Raw genomic sequence first — 18,183 nt, 5'->3', positions numbered from 1 at the left:
ACTCCAGTGGTTAGTGAGGTCTTTGTTTTGCTCTCAAGTTGCCTTTCTCTTAATGACAAATGATGTTGCACATCTTTTCCTGTGGCCATTGGCCATTTTTCTGCCTCCCTTGGGTGAAGGTCTACTCTAATGTACCTAATTTTTAAAATGAGTTTATTAAACTAAAATATATTTTAATATATTCAGATGCAGGTTTTCTGTCAGATAAAGATTTGTAAATGCTTTGGATTTTTATTTTTTAATTTTTGAAACGGTGAGCGACTCTGGCCTCCACCTTCCCATTATCTAGCCTCCACCCTCTTTGAGTGCTGAGATTACAGGCGTGCACCTTCATGGTGAGTCTGTGGTTGCCCTTTTCATCTTCTCAGTGGCGTCCTGCTAATTTCCACATCACTAACTTGGTTACATTTTGTCATTTGTCCCTGTTCCCACCTACAGTTCCCACCTTGAGCCTTGGTGTGCTTTAGTTTAGTGCAGCTATCTAGGTTGTACTGTCCCTGGTCTTCTTTTATTCTGTTGCAGCCTCTTGTCTCTAGAGCCAAGAGCCAAGTTTTGTCTTCCAGAAGTTTCCACTTAATGACTTAACTCTAAATAATTGTTTCTTCTGCTACTGTGACCTTTTCCCTCCAGTACAGAAACAGGAACACTCAAGGAGCCCCTGATGAAGCATCGTGCACTTAACCCCCCCCCCCCCCCATCTGCCACCCTACCTTCCTACTGTGTTCCATCCCCGAGCCCTTCTTCTCTTAGGGAACACATGGATGTCACCGTGGAGACATAGTCTAACTTAAAGAAAGGGCCTGTGAGCCCACTGTCAAAATGTCCTTCTTTCTAATCACAACTGCAGCAGGATTTTCTGTATACATTGATTTAAAAATTCAAATGGACCTTTAAAGGACTGAAAATAGCAACCACCATCCCCCTTCCTCCTTTTATACTGAGGACTAAGCCCAGGATTTTGAGCATATAGGCAAGTCCTCTGCCACTAAAGTACCTCCTGAGCCCCAAATACAGTTTCAATATGAAGAACAAAGTAGGATGACTTATTACTATCAAGTTTCAAGACAAAAGCTACCACGGTCTGCCAGGATGATTATAAAAATCAGAGGAACAAAACAAAGTCCAGAAATAGCGCATATGTGTGGTCAGTTATTTTCATCAGAAGTTCCAAGGTGACTAATAAGCCAAGGATCCTTTTTCAACAAATGAATATCCATGTGTAAAAGTGAAAATATTAACATTAGAAGAATATGTAACAAAATCTTTGTAACTATCAGTTACACAAACTTTTTAGTTAAGAGAATGAAAAACAACTACATTAAGAGAAACTGTTTGCAAAATAGAGTGTGTCTAATAAAGAATTTACACCCATGCTATGTGGAGAATGACACACGAATCAGATAACCCAGTTAAATAATGGACACAGGTTTGGGTCAGGTACTTTACAGAATGCTCAATGAGTACATGAGGTACGGCAAGACATTGAGTGATGCAAGTTAAAGCAATCGTGGTAAGCCACTTCTAACCCAGTATGGTGGGCTGAATGAAGGTAACAGATAGTTCAAGCACTTGGAGACTGTCAAGCAGTTGCCACTCTGTGCCATGGAAAAACAGTCACTTTGAGGGCAGTGTGAGGGGTTTCTTCTAAAGTCAGACATATTCTTGCTGTGCATCCAAGCAGTCTCACTCCTGGGTGTTTCTACTAGAGAAATAAAAAGCCATGTTTACAAACTCCTACTTGAATATTCATAGCAACTTTATTATTGTCTCGGCCTAGAGATAATCCATAGTAAAAGATGATGGGTGCATAGACAGTCACAAAAGGAGCATCGTTAGATGTTGCTAATATGTACAGATCCCATCAGTGTCATCTGCAGACCCAAAGAAAATAGGTGTGGTTACATTTTTATGAATCTGTAGGGAAGACAACTGTAGTGACAGGAACAGATAAGTGGTAGGCTGGGCTGCTTTGGGAATGGCCTAAAAGCAGTTTCTTATAAAATACAAATACTTAATGAAAACTTGAAAATGCAGATGCTATTATATAGTCTTTAATGGCATGCTTTAACATTTCCCAGAGCACTAAAGGAATGCTCAGAAGCAAGAGAATTGATACAAAACTGCAGTCTTTTCAAACAAAACAAACACATGGCATGATTTTAATTTTGCTTCATACATTCAGTATTTGCATTTTAAAAACTGTTATGTTTTCTAAACACTTCTGTAAGAGGATGTTTAAAGTCATAAACTATTGTTTCCCATGAAATGAATGCACCATGAAGCACAGCATTGTGGCATCAAGTGTGGCCATCTTCCACTTTAATATCATCTTAACCAGTTTAAAGAACACTTAGCTAACATTTTTACTAAAGCTAGGTATCTAGCTGATGTGTGTTCATTGGGAAAAACTTGCATAATGAAAAGCTCTCTATCTACGTACCAACATACACACAAAATCTGGTGTGCCACAGGACTATTTACTGTTTCATGGGCTTCAATTTGTGAACAGCAAAGTTCTGAATTCTGCCTGTACAATGAAAAGAATGCAAATGGCTAAAAAATAAGAATAAAACAGTGCCCTTTGTGAACCTCAGTGTTTGACATTTTCTTGGGTTACTCATTTCTAGCTGAGCTTTCAGCCTAAGGGCACTCATTTTGTGTGTGTGAATGTTAGACAGGTCAGTATGTAGATGTGCCCCTCTGATTTGTGGCCAGCCTAATGCTGAAGGTCTTTTTCCTTAAGATACAACATAGATATGATTGATGGTCTAGTAGCATGGTGCAGGACCCAAATGATGATTAAGAATACAATGGTAGCTCTCACATAGGATAAATGGGCACCAACAGTTGTTTAAAGGAACAAGTAAACAAAGTAGACACAAACTTGGAAGAAGAGTTTTGAAGTAGTGAGGATTGGTGGCACACCCTGGTAACTCAAGAGGCAGAGGCAGCGGGGTTGGAGGCTGTGTTTTGAGAGGGCCATATAACAAGGTTCAGGTTAGCCTGAGCCACATTCTGAGTCCCTGTCTCAAAAAAGGGGGTGAAAAGAATGTTACTCAACATAAAAATATGTATAGTTGAGAAAGTGTTCAGTTTCTTTGACACACACACACACACACACACTCCTATTAGGGATGAGGTAATGAGACCACCAGAATTGAGGCAGTGTCTGTCTAAAAGTGGAGTATAATGCATTGATTGACCTCATGAAAAAGTATGCTTGATTAAAACTCAGAAACTGTGTTGATTTTCCCCTAGGACTTTGTAAAAGCGGCTCTCCTATAAGCTTCATGTTCTGTGGAACCTCACCCCTGCAAAGAATCATTTATATTTGTGTCCTGTGTTAAAGACTGCCAAGTTGTCCTTTCTAATAATACATTTTAGAAAGCTTTGCAAGGGTTTTTTGTTTTGTTTTGTTTTATTTTTAATCAAATGATATTCCTTGAGTCTTAGGCTGTAATAGAAATATCTGAAATACTGTGGCGTGTTTGGCTTAATCTAGCAACTGGGATGTAATATAGTGACATTATTTAAATGAATCCAGAGCTATACAATATAGTCAAGGCTGAGACTCAGGAATGACTAAATACTCTGTAACAGATGCTATTGGGATGTAGTCTTATCTGGGAGAGGTTATTTCCTTTTGTGCTTTAATCTCATTATATAGTGTATTGTTACTTCTTAGCTTCCTTGAAATGTCCCTTGAAATAACTGAACAAAGTCAGTGGTTATAGAGAATCTGGATTTCTGGCTGCAGAGTGGACTTCCTTTTAAAAGTCCCTTAAGGTCACCCTGATCTAGTTGCTAGAGGCTACCTCTTGTATTCCTGTGGTGTGAGGATAGCTCCACATCCATCTCTAGGAGAATGAAAGCAGCCCTGAGGCTGTCAGCTGCGTGGTGGAAAACCGGACCTCACATGGCACGGGTGCAGTAACTGATTGTTAGAGGTATCTGCAGAGGACAGGCTGAGGGCAACCAGTGCCCACACCACCAACCCAGCCCTGGGCCTTGAGGCTCCTGGAGACATTTTTAAAAATTCAGTTAAATGCTGAATTAGTTATTTTTCTACTGCTGTGATAGAATGCCTTGACAAAAAGCAACTTTGGGGGCAAAAGGATTATTATATTTCGGCTTATAGCTCAGAGGGGATAGAGTCCGTCATGGAATGGAAGGCATGGCTGCAAGACAAGGCTATCTGAGATCATGTCAGCTGTTCACAGGCAGCAGCAGAGAACAAGCAGGAGGTGAAGTGAGCCTGTTCTCAGGGTAATCCTTCTCCTAGGAAGACTCCACTTCCTAAAGGTGCTGGAGCCTTCCCAAACAACGGCACCACCACCTGGAGACCAAGAGTCTAAACATATTCAAACCACAACAGAAGTCAAAGGATAAGAGCTTATGCTGGTTCATTGGCTACCATCTGTCATTTGGGGCCGCTCTGGCCTTTCACTGATTCCATTGTGGTGGTTCTGTGTTATATCTACCTGTCACAGATATATGGGAGATCACAGCACAACGTTTTCGTTAGGAAATGGTTCATTTTGCTAAAAGCGAAAACTCACTTTTACCACCCCCTCTCCACTCCCTACACACAAACTTTTTCTGTGTAGCCCTAGCTGCCCTGGAACTCTCTAGGCCAGTCTGCCCATGAACTCAGATCCTCCTGCCTCTACCTCCCAGGAGCTGGGATTAAAGGAATGTTACCACCACGCAGTTCACATGAGAATTTTATGTAGAGGTAATTATTATTTCTACTGAAATATTTACCTATTATTTAAGTTTCCTGCCTGGAACCATAGGGTCGTTAAAATCCTGTGGATCTTTGATTACCCCCTCCTTTTTTGAGCAAAGCAAATGATTTACAGTGAAATCCTTTATAATTTCATGACAAAGGAACTTGATCATAAACATTTTTGTTTGTTTGTTTCTTTCTTTCCTTCCTTCCTTCTTTCTTTTTTATTTCCCGAGACAGGGTTTCTGTGTGTATCCTTGGCTGTCCTAGACTCGCTTTGTAGACCAGGGTGGCCTTGAACTCACAGCGATCCGCCTGCCTCTCCTTCCTGAGTGCTGGGATTAAAGGTGTGCGCCACCACGCCCAGCTTATTATCAGTTTTTAATGAAGCAGAAATCATCCACTCACCTCAGAAACAGAATAATTGTTTCCAACTTCAGAGTCACTGGAGTTTGAGTTTTGTTTTTCTCTAACCCTGTGTTTTAAGCTAAAATTTAAAAAATGGAATTAAGAAAAGACAGCGGTTGCTTGGCCACTATAAAGATTGAGGGTATGTTTACTATACTGACAGTTCAGGTCAGGACTCTAGAGGAAGCAGCAGTAGGGGTGATGAGAGATAGCAAGGAGGCCCTCAGGCACCAACCATGGGCCTGCTTTTGATCCTGAAAGAGGCAATCAGGAAGCCAGTGACTTGTGTTCTTGCCATCTGAGTTATTATCTCTTAATGGATAAAACCACCTAAAATAATTATACTACACACAGCATGGGGAGATAGTCATTAGTTTGTACAGTGTCTGGTATTTGAGTGGCTTGCTAGCCACAAACACCTGTAGGGTTGAACCTACAGGTTGAGGCCAGGCCACCAGGACACTTTCCCCAATCTTGTGCTGCTCTCTGCCCCCCACCCCCCCACCCCTGCCATGCTGCTCTTCCTGATGAGACACTCACTGTGAGCAAGGTGCCCAAGTGTCTGCCAGCAGGAACATGGGAGTGAGGTGGTGTAGGGTAGCTCAGGGTTGCTGTCCTGGCCTTACTTCCCTGGCTTCCCTCATTTGCTTTGCCCGGGGGTTATTGAAATATCTCATAGGAGGCAGAGCATGGTCCCTTCTACCTAGAGTGGTCCCAAGCTCTTTTACCCTTCTATATGTCTGCTGGGAGCATGGGTGGTTGTAAGCCTTTTGCCACATGCAGAGGGGCATTAGTCTTCTAGGAAAATGTTCCTGATGGTAAGGATCAGAAAACAGTCATGCTCAGGGAGCCCTTGTGCTATTTTCCCTGTACCACAGTCTACAAACCAAATGAAAAGTGTTACTCTTTAGGGTGAAAAACAGTGATCCACATGGAAAATTCCATGTGTGCTAAGAGGGAGAAATGAATTGCCTTCTTTGGGGGGAATTAAAGGTATGTGCCACCACTGCCCCCCTCTTTTTTTAAAAGGGAAATTTAATGTAGCTTTGGGCATCTGGAAATTTGGGTAGTAATCTCAAAGTGTAAATGCATGTATTTTTCCATCTCATTTTTTTTAGAGTTTATTTTTTATTTTTTAGATTTATTTATTATTATACATACAGTGCTCTGCCTACATGTACACCTGCAGGCCAGAAGAGGGCATCAGATCACATACTAGATGGTTGTGAGCCATCATGTGTTTCTGGGAATTGAACTCAGGACCTCTGAAAGAGCAGCCAGTGCTCTTAACCACTGAGCCATCTCCAGCTCCCCTCCATTTCATTTTTAAAGTTTACCTTTTCTGACTTGCTCACTTACTCACACACCTCTTTGGTTTAAAAACACACACACACACACACACACACACACACACACACACACACACACACACAAATATTACCTCAGTGTTAGAATGACTAGAAGCCCATATTGGGACTCACTGGGCTAAAATCAAGATATAGCAGGCCCGTGTTCATCTCTGCAGAGAGAATTCTCCCTGGACTTTACTAGCTTCCAGCAGCTGGTCACATTCCTTGGCTTGTGGCTTCCATGTCTGCTGTCAAAGCCAGCAGTGGCAGGTCATGTCTTTCTCATGCCACTTCACAGACACTGTTTTTCACATAGAGGACCCTGTGATTACAGTCTGCCGACACATACAATCTGAGACAACATTTTTATTTTAAGGCGAGCCAATTGGCAACCTTCTTTCTATCCTGCCACACAACACGGTGTGTGTGCAGGTTCTGGAGAAGGGAATGTGGATAATAGCGGGGCGGGGAGGGATTGTTCTGCCTACTCCAAAACTCTTATCAGGTGGTTTTGCTTTCTTTCTAGGCTACTAACCCACCTTCAGTAGCAGCTGTTCTTGGAAAATGGCAGAGGGATATTAGACTACATTCTCTATTCCTCTGTTCTCAAATGTGCCCCTCAGTGGGCAGTGGTACTATTGTTGTCATGTTCCTAGATAAACTTGGTGGGTGTAGGTACTTTGTAGCTGAGTTTATCCTTAAAGTTTCAGGGAGCCTTGAGTGCAGGTTCAAAGATCACACCACTGCTGGACTAATGTGTTGATGCAGAAAGGAAGTTAATGGCTTCTAGTGGCCCTGCTCAGCTTGCTGTATGTGGGTCCTCTTCTCAGAACACTGAGTTATGAAATCCCAGCCGTGATCTTTTAATCTCACAGGGTTTGAGCAGGTGAATTGTGTTTCATCATCTGAAAAGAAAAGCTGGCTGCAGAGTCTGCCATTCGTACAGTAGTCCAGGCCAGAACCTCATGGCGGGCGGGTGGTAAGCAGAACCCCATTAGGTTGGAGTGTTGGAGTGTCTAGGTCCTGCATGCAGACATACCAATCTCTGAGGCTCCTAACTACTGCTGACATGTGCATCTGTCCTCCCAGGTCCGAGCCCACCAGCTGGTCTTGCCTCCCTGTGATGTAGTGATCAAAGCTGTAGCTGACTATGTCCGCAACATTCATGACACTTCTGACCTGGACGCCATAGCTAAGGATGTTTTCCAGCATTCACAGGTAACATCACAAACTGGGAGGGCGGGGCTTTGCATGGGCTGTGCCTAGGGGTCTAGGCTGGAAAGATGTGTTTGAGACAGGAAACTGTGGGTAAGAGGGTTAGGTTGGCCAGTGTATCATCCACCAGCCGGGCAGTCTGAGCCACTTAACCATGCTTGTCAGGTTCATAAGATGTATGTGCTACAGGGCTGGTTTTGTTTGTTGGCCTTTTTTTTTTTTTTTTTTAAAGCTATGGTCTTTCTGTGTAGCCCTGGCTGGCCTTGGGCTCACAGTCACCCACCTGCTTCTGCCTCCTGAGTGCTGCATCACTATGCCAGTCTCATGCCCGAGTTTTAAAAGATAAACTTCATGTTGGTCAGATGATGTTGTGGATTGCTGATTTGACTTTCTGTTTTGGGAAGTAAAACATGTTGACAAGTCAGCTTAGTAGACTGAATGAGGTTTGAGATGTTCCTGCTCTGCCTTGAGGCTAAGCCATGGCAGTCATGGTTTACCTCCAGTCTGTGCCATCCATTCCACCTGCTGTGGTGTTGCAGTATTAAGAGGGGATGTCAAAGGTCAGAGACCAAGCAGAGCTGGTCAGAGAAACTATAGAGCCTGCACCCAGGCTGCTGCCAGCTGAGAAATCTACCTTTTGACCACATTGTTTTAAATTTGCATCAATTTTTCTTTTCTTTTTCTCTTCCCCCCATAATAGTCTTTTGTGTTTGACCTGAAAGTTTTCATGTTATTCTGCATTCTTATCTAACCTAAAAAGTTATAAATTATTCATGTTATAAATTACTCCTTATGATAAAGGTGTTTATACATATGACCAGTGGCATAACTAAGGCTTTCCCACGCCTATTTCAGTCTAGAACAGATGACAAAGTCATTCGATTTAAGAGAGCAGTTGGATATTACTCAGCAACTAGCAAGCCTATGCCATTTCACCCACCACATTACTTAGGTAAGTAAACAAAGTCTCCATGTGATTGCATTAGAGATTGGTTAATCCTCAACAAATTTCATTTTGCTTTATTTATTATTTTTTTCTGAGACAAGGTCTCACTATGAAGACCAGGCTGGGCTTGAACTCAGAAATCTGCCTGCCTTCACATCTGAATGCTGGGGTTAGTGATGCACACCACCACACATGGCAGCTTTGTTCTGTGAAAGTATGACTTTTTGCACTTACATACATGTGGTCCCTGAGTCGTTCCTGAGAGGGACTGTATAAACTTCGAAGAGGAAAGCAGAGGCCATGGAGACTGGCTGGCAAATCACAGCAGAGGAGTCCCCTGAGGACAGTGGGTTGACAGCAACTTCTCTTCTGCTGCTGCTGCTTCCTCTTTTCTCTTCTTCCTCCCCTTCCACATCCTTTTTTTTTTTCTTTATCCTTTTTCTTTTTGCAAAAGGTTCAAAATAGAGGTTCAATACAGAGATTAAGAAAAGTTGAGCCAGACTTGGTGATTCACACCTTTAATCCCAGCACTTGGGAGGCAGAGACAGATGGATCTCTGAATTCGAGGCCAGCCTGGTCTGCATGTGAGTCCAGGACAGACTAGGCTACACAGAGAAACCCTGTCTCAGGGGGAAAACAAACAAATAAACAAACAAACCCAAACCCACCAAAATGCAAAAAGCAAAAAAACAAACAAACAAAAAAACAAAACAAAAAAACACCAAAACGAAACAAAACAAAAAAACCCAAAAAACAACCAAAACGAAACAAAACAAAAAAAGCCCAACAACAACAAGAAAGGAAAGTCTTAAGTGTCACGTCTGACTTGTTGGTATTATTTGTTCTCATTAACTGTTAACAAAAATAGGAGTGGTCATCAGATAGATGTGAAAATTAGACTTTAAAAAAACTGTCTTTGTGTTTCTGTTGTGTGTGTGAGTGGGCACACATGGCTGCCATTTGGGAGATGGTCCCCTCCAACTATGAGAGCTCAGGGTTTCAGAATTGGATTGTCAGGTATGTGTGGCAAGCACCTTTACTCAGACCCTAAGAGCTGTGTTTCATGGATTCAAGCATAGTTCTGTCAGTGTGTTAGGCACTGGAAACCCAGGTCAGAGATACTGGGCTTGGCATAACACGTGGGAGGTGGGTGAGTCAGTGTAGCCTGCAGACACTATGGCTGAGGGAGGTGGGGTTGAAGGTCCACCTGTTCACCTAGTTTCTTTATTAATATTCTGTTCACTTAGTTGTACACTATACAGTTCATTTTTTTTCAGAGCAGTCAGAATAATGTTTCAAAATACGAGCCATACCACACTTAGACCCCTGTACTGTCTTCCCATCACACTTGGCCTGACTCCCCTCACTTTATCCTGCTTACACTGGCCCAGTCTATCTGCTGACAGCTTGCCCCGCAGGCTCATTGTGCAGTAATTTTTTTGCCTTGAGAGAATGAAGCTGGCTTTTGCCAGTGTCCTTTGTACCAACTATCATGTTTGGTGCTTCTTTCCCTGACTGCCTTGGGATTCAGATCAGCTAGTGTAAGAGACTCACACTTGATTGTCTCTGAGGACACTGTTTTCTGTCAGTTGCTACAATCCTCACACACCTGCAACACTTGGTAGCCTTGCCTTTGCACCTTCTTCCACCTGCAGAGAGTAGGAGCCAGGGGAGCTAGGGCCTTCTGCACTCTCATGGATAAGCACTTGACTGAATGAATTAGGCCACTAAGTTTTTGAATCAGGGGAGGGAGATAATGTGATGTGTTTTGGTATTATTCTTGGGAAAGGAGCACAGTTTGTAGAATGGAACAGGTAGCTAAACATCGTTCCATTGGTTAAGATATATCTGCTGTATGCTTTGCACACAGGAAATGCTTCATAATTGCTTGTTCGGTTGCTAGAAAACATGAAATAAATCAGCACTAGACCCTCTGTCTGGCCCATCTAATGCAACCATTTGCTGGCATTGTGCTTCTTGTTCTGTTGTAGTGGCATCAGTATGTGAGTATGAAGAAGAAAGTGTATGTGAGCTGTTTGTTAATGGCAGATACCCCTGTCATAGGCAGAGCAGCCTAAAGGGCACCGAATGCTTGACTCGGTGACGGAATGCTGAAATGAATAGTTAGGAAGCCTGGCAGCTCTGGGAAGTAGGGCACACACCATCAATTGGTTCCTCTACATGTTACTTTGGTTCTTTACTACTATAGCAAAATATCTAAAGCTGAGTAACGTTTTAAAGAAAAGAAGCCTGGGCTGGCAAGATGAATCACCGATAAAAGTTATGCCTGTTGCTAAGCCAGATGTCCTAGATTTTACCCCAGATTTCACATGGTGGAAAGAAAGAACCACCTCCCACAACTTGTCCTCAGGCCTCCACATGCATATTATGGCACACATGTGTATACAAAATAAGCAAATAATTTTTTCTTTTTCTTTTTGGCTTTTCAAGACTGGGTTTCTCTGTGTATCCTTGGTTGTCCTGGAACTCTATCTGTAGACCAGGCTGGCCTTGAATTCAGACATCTGCCTGTTTCTGCATCCCAAGTGTGGGACTAAAGGCTTCCACCACCACTGCCTGGCCAAATAAAATAATTTTTAAAATGCTTATTTAGCCAACTCTTCTAGAAACTCAAGGCTGTGCAGTGGACTCAGCTCAGCTCTAGTGAGGACCTCATAACAGATGAGACCACGGTGGTGCTTCTGTGCTGTGACAAGAGAGCATAGTGTGAGGCTGGCAGTGAGAGACAGACTGGGGTCCACCAGCCCATCCAAAGGCCTGTAGCATTTCCCACTATGCTTCAGCTCTTGAGGGTTCCACCCATCCATCACCTTCAGTACCACCTAACTAAGTAAGGACCAGTGTCCATCGCATGAACCTTTAGAAGACAGAATATCCAGACCCCAGTACACGGGACAGAAAGCAGCAGCTACAGTCCACACAGTTATTGGAGATCATGTGAGCCTCACAGTGTATTCAGGAACAGGAAGTGTACTGAAAGGTAGTGTCAGCCCTCCATATCTGAGTTCCTAAAAAGTTTGAAAAGGAAGTTGTATGGAACATGTACTAATTTTTCCTATCATTCTCCCCAAATAATGCAGTATAGCAACTGTTTGTATAGCATTTACCTTGCAGTTATTTAGTCCTTGCTGTTCTTAGTGCGTACAGCTTCTATGTATGGATTCTACGTGCACATGTTCTCTGTGTATGAAGTCTTTCTGTGCACATTTTATGCAAAGGTACCATGTATGGAAGGGACTTGGACAGCCATAGATTTTAATATCAATGGGATAATGGAGTTATCAGGATACCACCCTTGGAATACGTGTATTGATCAAGGCTAGTGATCATGTTGAAGGCATTTTATGTAAACTAGATGACTTTTAAGTTAGAACGTCTGTGAAGTACATTCATGTTTTCAGTCATTAAATGATACTTAAATGTTTTGTGGGTAGAGTTGACTGAGAATTCAGTTTCATTTTCTGTACTAATCCACTCAGAGGCCATCGCCTTCAGTTTATGAAGGACTGCTCTCTGGGCATGACCAGGTAAAAATCCTTACCATTTCAGCACTACTACCCTGGGGGCCAAGCTTCTAATGCCAGGCTTTGGAGAGAGATCAACATCTAAGCCATAAAACTACATAAACAAAACTTTCCTTGCCTGGTATTTGGTAACAATTTTTAATTCTTGGTATTCTCCCCCAACCCTCATTTATCTCTCCATTGTCTTAGCTGTGCTAATATGAGTCTTTCTGTTTTGTTTTTTGAGGTGCTAGGAATCAGCCCTAAAGGCTTAAGTATTCTAGGCCAACATTCAAGAGTGAACTAGATGTGGGGGATGTTTCTGAAGGATGAAAAAACAATGTGTGCAGATGTTTGTGTACTTTCTAGATTTTTAAAAGTAAGTACAGAGGTTATTGAGATGGCTCAGCTGATAAAGGCTCCTGCTGACATGGCTGTCTTCCTGAGGTTGAGTGGAAGAAGAGAACCCACTTTAGCAAGTTGTCTGCCAACCTCCACACATCTGCTGTGCTGCGTGTCAGCATACACATGCTAGGGATGCTGTGATTGTGTCCCAGCACACTGTCAGATATAGCTTGTTGTGAATCACCATACTGAGCACAAGTCTGAGAAAGTCTTGAGTTCTCACAATTTGTGGTTTAAAGTGACAGAAAGTACAATTACTAATGCCCTGCCAGCTGTGTGAACAGACGCAAGTGCTCACGCACATTTAAAAGTTGCCTGAGTGAAACCACAGCCCTCCTTACTATCTTAGCTACCTTTCTGTTACTGTGAAGAGACACTGTAGGCTTTGAACTTTTACAAACTTACTTTGTTTGGGGTTCTTTAATGCCTACACCTCTCTTCCAATCACCTACCTTAGATAGGAGAGAAAAGAGGTTAATGGGAACAGGAGAAGTTGACCTTTTCAGACTCAGTTCTTTGGAGCGATTCCACTCTTCATCGTCAGGATTCCAGCAGGCACGTTAGCAGCAAAGCAGTAATTAGCAAACGTGGCTGCAACCACAGCAGCTGGAGCCTGGAACCTTGACGTGTTCTCTGGAGCGTTTCTCTCGAGGAGCATCTCGAAGCAGAATGATGAACAGCCAAACGATGCAAAAACAAAAAGCCACGCCTCTGGTTTTGGGCATTTATATCCTCTCAGAGTCTGTACTAGGATGTTTATCATCAGTTGGCAAAGACCATCCCCCCACAAGAGGCGGTTCCTCTTCCAGTGGACAAATACCACAGGTCCTCTCACAAGTCTGTTTCCAGCAAACAAACACCGCACACCCTCACACAAGTCTGTTTCACATCCTACACTTGGGATCAAAACAAAAATATGTTTGTCTCTACTATAAAACTCCATGGCCAAGGCAGCTTATAAAAGAAAGTTTATTGAGGCTTAGAGTTGTAGAGGTTGAGACTATGACTATCTCAGCAGGGAGTATGGCAGCAGGCACCTGGGCACTGGAGCAATAGCTGAGAGCTCACGTCTGGTCCAGAACTAGGAGGCAGAGTGCTACTGTGGAGTGACATGGGCTTTTGAAACCTCAGAGCTTGCCCCAGTGACACACCTTCTCCAATAGCACCAAAACTAATCCTTCTCAAACAGTTCCAACTGGGGACTAAGTACTCAAACCTATGAGCATATGGGGCCATGCTCATTCAAACCACCACACTTAAGAAAACACATGAGCTCTTCGTATACTCTTGTCCAGAAAATTGTCGAATGCTATTGAAGATGTGGAAGAAAAGAGGTCTGTTGCTCTCTTGAGATGACTCAGTGAGATGACTTGCTGCTGCTCCTGACAATGGCAGTTCAGTTCCTGTGGCCCACCTGAGCAAGGGAGAGATGACTTTCCCATGTCCTCTGACCTGCATGCTGTGTTGTGTATGTGTCTGGTACCCACACACATGCACCCACACAAAATTAATAAATAAAGATGTAATAACAACAACAACCTGTTGCTAGTGAAAATGTAAAATGAGATGGATACTTTATGAGACAATTTGGCAGCTTTTCACAAAACAAAACATACTCTGACCATATATCATCAAACAGGTATGTTTGTGGATATTGTCCATACAGAAACCTGCACTTGGATGTTGGTACCAGCTTAATTTATATCTGTCCAAGCTTGCAAGCAACCAAGATGTTCTTAAGAGGGGCTATGCAGATAACTATAGCACTGGAATAGTGGAGCATTATTTAGCCCCACAAAGTCACAAAGGGACCTAAATGCACATTGCTAAGTGAATGAAACCAAACTAAAGGCTCCATTCCATGTGATTCCAACTGTGGAATATACTTCATATTTCCATAGAAAAAGGCAGACCATGCAGACAATGAAAAAAGAGTGGTCCTGGGGTGCTCATGAGGGAGCAATGACTAGGTAAGCCTAAAGCACATTCAGGACCCAGTAAATGTGCCCATTGAAAAGAGTGTCCACTAATTATCAAACACTCATTAAAAACTAATATCAACTGTAGGAATTATTGTTTCATTCTTTGAAGGGGGATGTGAGGGTAGGACTGGGAGGAGAGACAGGATGGGTTTGCAATTGGGCTGTAAAATGATTAAATAATGTAACATCTCTAAGTGAGAAAAGCCTCTGTTAGATTGGGATGGGAGTGGGGGCTGGGCTGTAATGTTTATAGTTAGGCAGGAGTGGTTCTGGTTTAACCCCATTCCTTTAAACAGGTATCTTAGTTTAATATAGAGTAAAAGCTATGCTGCTCTATAGGGGTTGAGAGTTACTGGGGTGTATCATAGAACTGTGCTTTCGGCTCTTAGGGAGAAAAGTCAGTGAACACATCTCAAAGGCAACTGTATTTGCTACTGTTCTATGCATTTCTAAATAGGTCTGCAATACTTTTTTTTCTATCTATCTATCTATTTATTTATTTATTTTGGTTTTTCAAGACAGAGTTTCTCTATGTTGCCTTGGGTGCCCTAGACTGGCTTTGTAGACCAGGCTGGCCTTGAACTTAGAGCAATCCACCTGCCTCTGCCTCCCCAGTGCTGGGATTACAGGTGTGTGCCACCATGCCTGGCCTAGGTCTGCAATACTTACCTTTTTTTTTTTTTTAAGTTATAAAAATCCTATTAATTAAGCATTCCTCCTGCATTCTTTTTCTTTGTTGTTGTACATACTTTGCTAATAAAAGCTTGACTCTAGTATGTGTTGGTAAAAAAGAAATAGGAAAGCAGCAGTGTTGCCTCCACACAGGGCCCTGTGTCTTTTTGGAGACACTCTTGTCTTGGAGAAAGGGGACCATGGATCTCTTCAGCTGTTTCACTGGGCATGGAGAACAAAAACCAATTTAGAGAGAGGCCTGTGGGTTCCAGAGACAGGTCTTGAGTGGCCACACATTTCTTCAGGAAAATGTACATGACTTCATTCAGTGACCACAGTTCTGACATATGAGAGAACAGTAGCTTGCTCTGTGGAGACACAGGGTATGTTTGAAGCCATTGACTCTAATGTGCCTTTTAGAAAATACTCCAAATGTTTGGTTTGGCTGGGCTAGAGCAGTGTCTCAGCAGCTAAGGAAGTGAGATAGGTTCTCAGCACTCATGTCAGGCAGCTCCCGGAAATCTGGTGCTTTGTGGGGGTGCTTTCACTGGTACCTATACTCATGTGACACATGTACAAACAAAATAATAGAAATACAATTTAAGAAGAGACTTTGGTTTTATGTTTTATTGTTTTATCTTTTTGTTCAAAGGAAAATTGGTGCTTTTTAGGGAGGTTTAAGTTGTTATATCTAAAAGTAGCATGACACAGAGTGATATCTTCACCTGAGAGCGGCAGATGGAAGCAGGGAGTCCAGGCCATGCTTTCACCATTCGTAAGTTAGCCAGGGGTGGTGGTGGTGCACGCTGTTAGTCCTAGCTCTAGGAAGGCAGGAGCAAGTGGATCTCTGTGAATTTGAGGCCAGTGTGGTCTACAAAGCAAGGTGCAGGACAGTTAACTTTGTCTCAAAAACCTAAAAAAAAAAAAAAAAAGATCAGCTACCAGAAATTAACCAGACTGTCTACAGTGATTCCAATGACAGTGTTTGAGTACTGCTGGATTTTACAGCAGTTTTTTAATTTTAATTTTAATTTTAATTTGTTGTTACTGTTCCTACTCCTAGCTGCAACTCTGAATTACCATAGAGTGTTTTTAACAGGTGCAGTGACTCTTACCTCGCACTTGGAGGAGAGCTGTAGACTTGTTGCTTGTGTCTGGTGCATGCATATTTGGTGTGTCTACATGTGTAAATGTGCCCTTTGAGCATACATGCCATGGTCACTCTTCCCTGCTGTTTGTACGGCAGTTTTCTTTGTTCAGTACAAAGAGGGAAGTTGTGCCAGGATTTCCAGTTAGTGCGAGTCAAGATCAAAGGCCTGTGGTGGCAGTTCAGAGCTGAGAGCTGCAGGCTTCCAGAGATGAGAATTTTAGAGAGATGGCAACTTGTGAGGCTCCTGGATCCTCCTGGAGCAGGAGGAAGTGAGCAGTGATCTGTGCTTCTCTTTTCAGCCTCTGTGGGCTACACTGTGTTTTCAGGAGGCCCCGTGTCTGCCAGACTGGGGCAGCCAGACTAGCGTTGCCTTTATAGTCCTGGTTTGACCCTGACTTGTCTTGTTTAAAAATTACCCCCACAGTTTAGTCTTGGCATTTTGCTTTCAGAGAGGCAGAGTGGGAACTCTGGGATGGGTGGGTTACTTGGCTGGAAGTTGGGTAAGATGTGGTGGTCATGTATGCCTCCCCTGTCCAGTACTGTTCAGAGCAGAGGCTATAAAAGCCCTCTGATCTTAAGAAAGCTGAATATCAGAACTCTGGCCTAGTTTTGTTTCTACTTTTACAGCAAGGTGAGGAAGCCATCGCCTCTGAAGCTACAGAGTAAATCTTGAGTTTCTAAAGATTTCTGGGAAGTGGGTGGGGCACCTGAAGGGGACAGGGCGCACAGGCCGTGGGCTGACCCCAGGGATGTCCTAGGGATATAGACTTCTCCTTACAGTTGTCTTATTATTTCCTTCTTATATTGACAAAACAGCCAGACCAAATCCATTTGGAATGCCTGGGATGGTGCCACCATTTGTTCCCCCTCAGATGCTCAACATTCCACAGACGTCTCTGCAAGCAAAGCCTGCGGTAAGGTAGCCCTGAGTGCAGTGGCAGTGTTGGCCATGGATATGAATTATTTATTTATTTATTTATTTATTTGGTTTTTCAAGACAGGATTTCTCTGTGTAGCCTTGGCTGTCCTGGACTCATTTATAGACCAGGCTGTCCTCGAACTTACAACAATCTGCCTGCCTCTGCCTCCTGAGTGCTGGGATTAAAGGCATGCGCCACCATGCCTGGCCAGATATGAGTTTTTAAAATTCCTTGGTTGATATATAAGATAGATGCCAGTTTGTCAAATTAAAAATTACCGAAGAGGACATAGCCATCCAGGATTGCTTCAGTCCCTACCAACCCTGTCACTGACTTATGTTCTGCACCTCAGGTCCCACAGGCGCCCAGCCCAGGCGGTGCCCCCGGCCAGGGCCCATACCCATACAGCCTCCCTGAGCCTGCCCTCGCCTTGGACACTAGCGGGAAGAACCTGGCAGAGCAGAACAGCTACAGCAACATTCCTCACGAGGGGAAGCACACACCGCTGTATGAGCGTTCCTCGCCCATCAACCCAGCTCAGAGTGGCAGCCCCAATCACGTGGATTCTGCCTATTTCCCAGGCTCTTCTACATCGTCATCATCAGACAATGATGATGGCGGTGGAGGGGCAACCAAGTGAGTATTTCACGGTCACAGAGTGCTCTGGGTGCTATGAACTGAGAGCTTCCTTCATTCTGCAGGTACTTGGGGTTTATGCCTAAAGTTGTCTCCCACAGGTCGGTGCTACTTGTACCTAGGGCAGGACTGCCCAATGCCAGGTCTTGCTGTTTTAGCTCTGTAGCTGGAGATCCCAGAAACCTGGGAGAGTTTGACAGTAACTCATTTATGTCATAGCTCAAATATTGGGGTTGTTTTGTGGCAC

At 43.3% G+C, this 18,183-nt stretch overlaps 1 protein-coding gene across 1 annotated transcript in view; it reads left to right on the top strand.

Moving 5' to 3' along the window:
• Fam120a (family with sequence similarity 120A) overlaps positions 1 to 18,183 on the top strand; it is a 96,738-nt gene that overhangs the window by 30,583 nt on the left and 47,972 nt on the right. The window contains exons 4-7 of the mRNA XM_051170952.1: positions 7,576 to 7,704; positions 8,557 to 8,653; positions 17,197 to 17,294; positions 17,653 to 17,936. Coding sequence (XP_051026909.1) covers positions 7,576 to 7,704; positions 8,557 to 8,653; positions 17,197 to 17,294; positions 17,653 to 17,936 — 608 coding nt within the window. The remainder of the gene's footprint in view (positions 1 to 7,575; positions 7,705 to 8,556; positions 8,654 to 17,196; positions 17,295 to 17,652; positions 17,937 to 18,183) is intronic.

The sequence above is a fragment of the Acomys russatus genome, chromosome 3 (assembly GCF_903995435.1).
Source record: "Acomys russatus chromosome 3, mAcoRus1.1, whole genome shotgun sequence".
Taxonomy (NCBI): Eukaryota; Metazoa; Chordata; class Mammalia; order Rodentia; family Muridae; genus Acomys; species Acomys russatus.
This window is presented reverse-complemented; position numbering and strand designations above follow the sequence as displayed.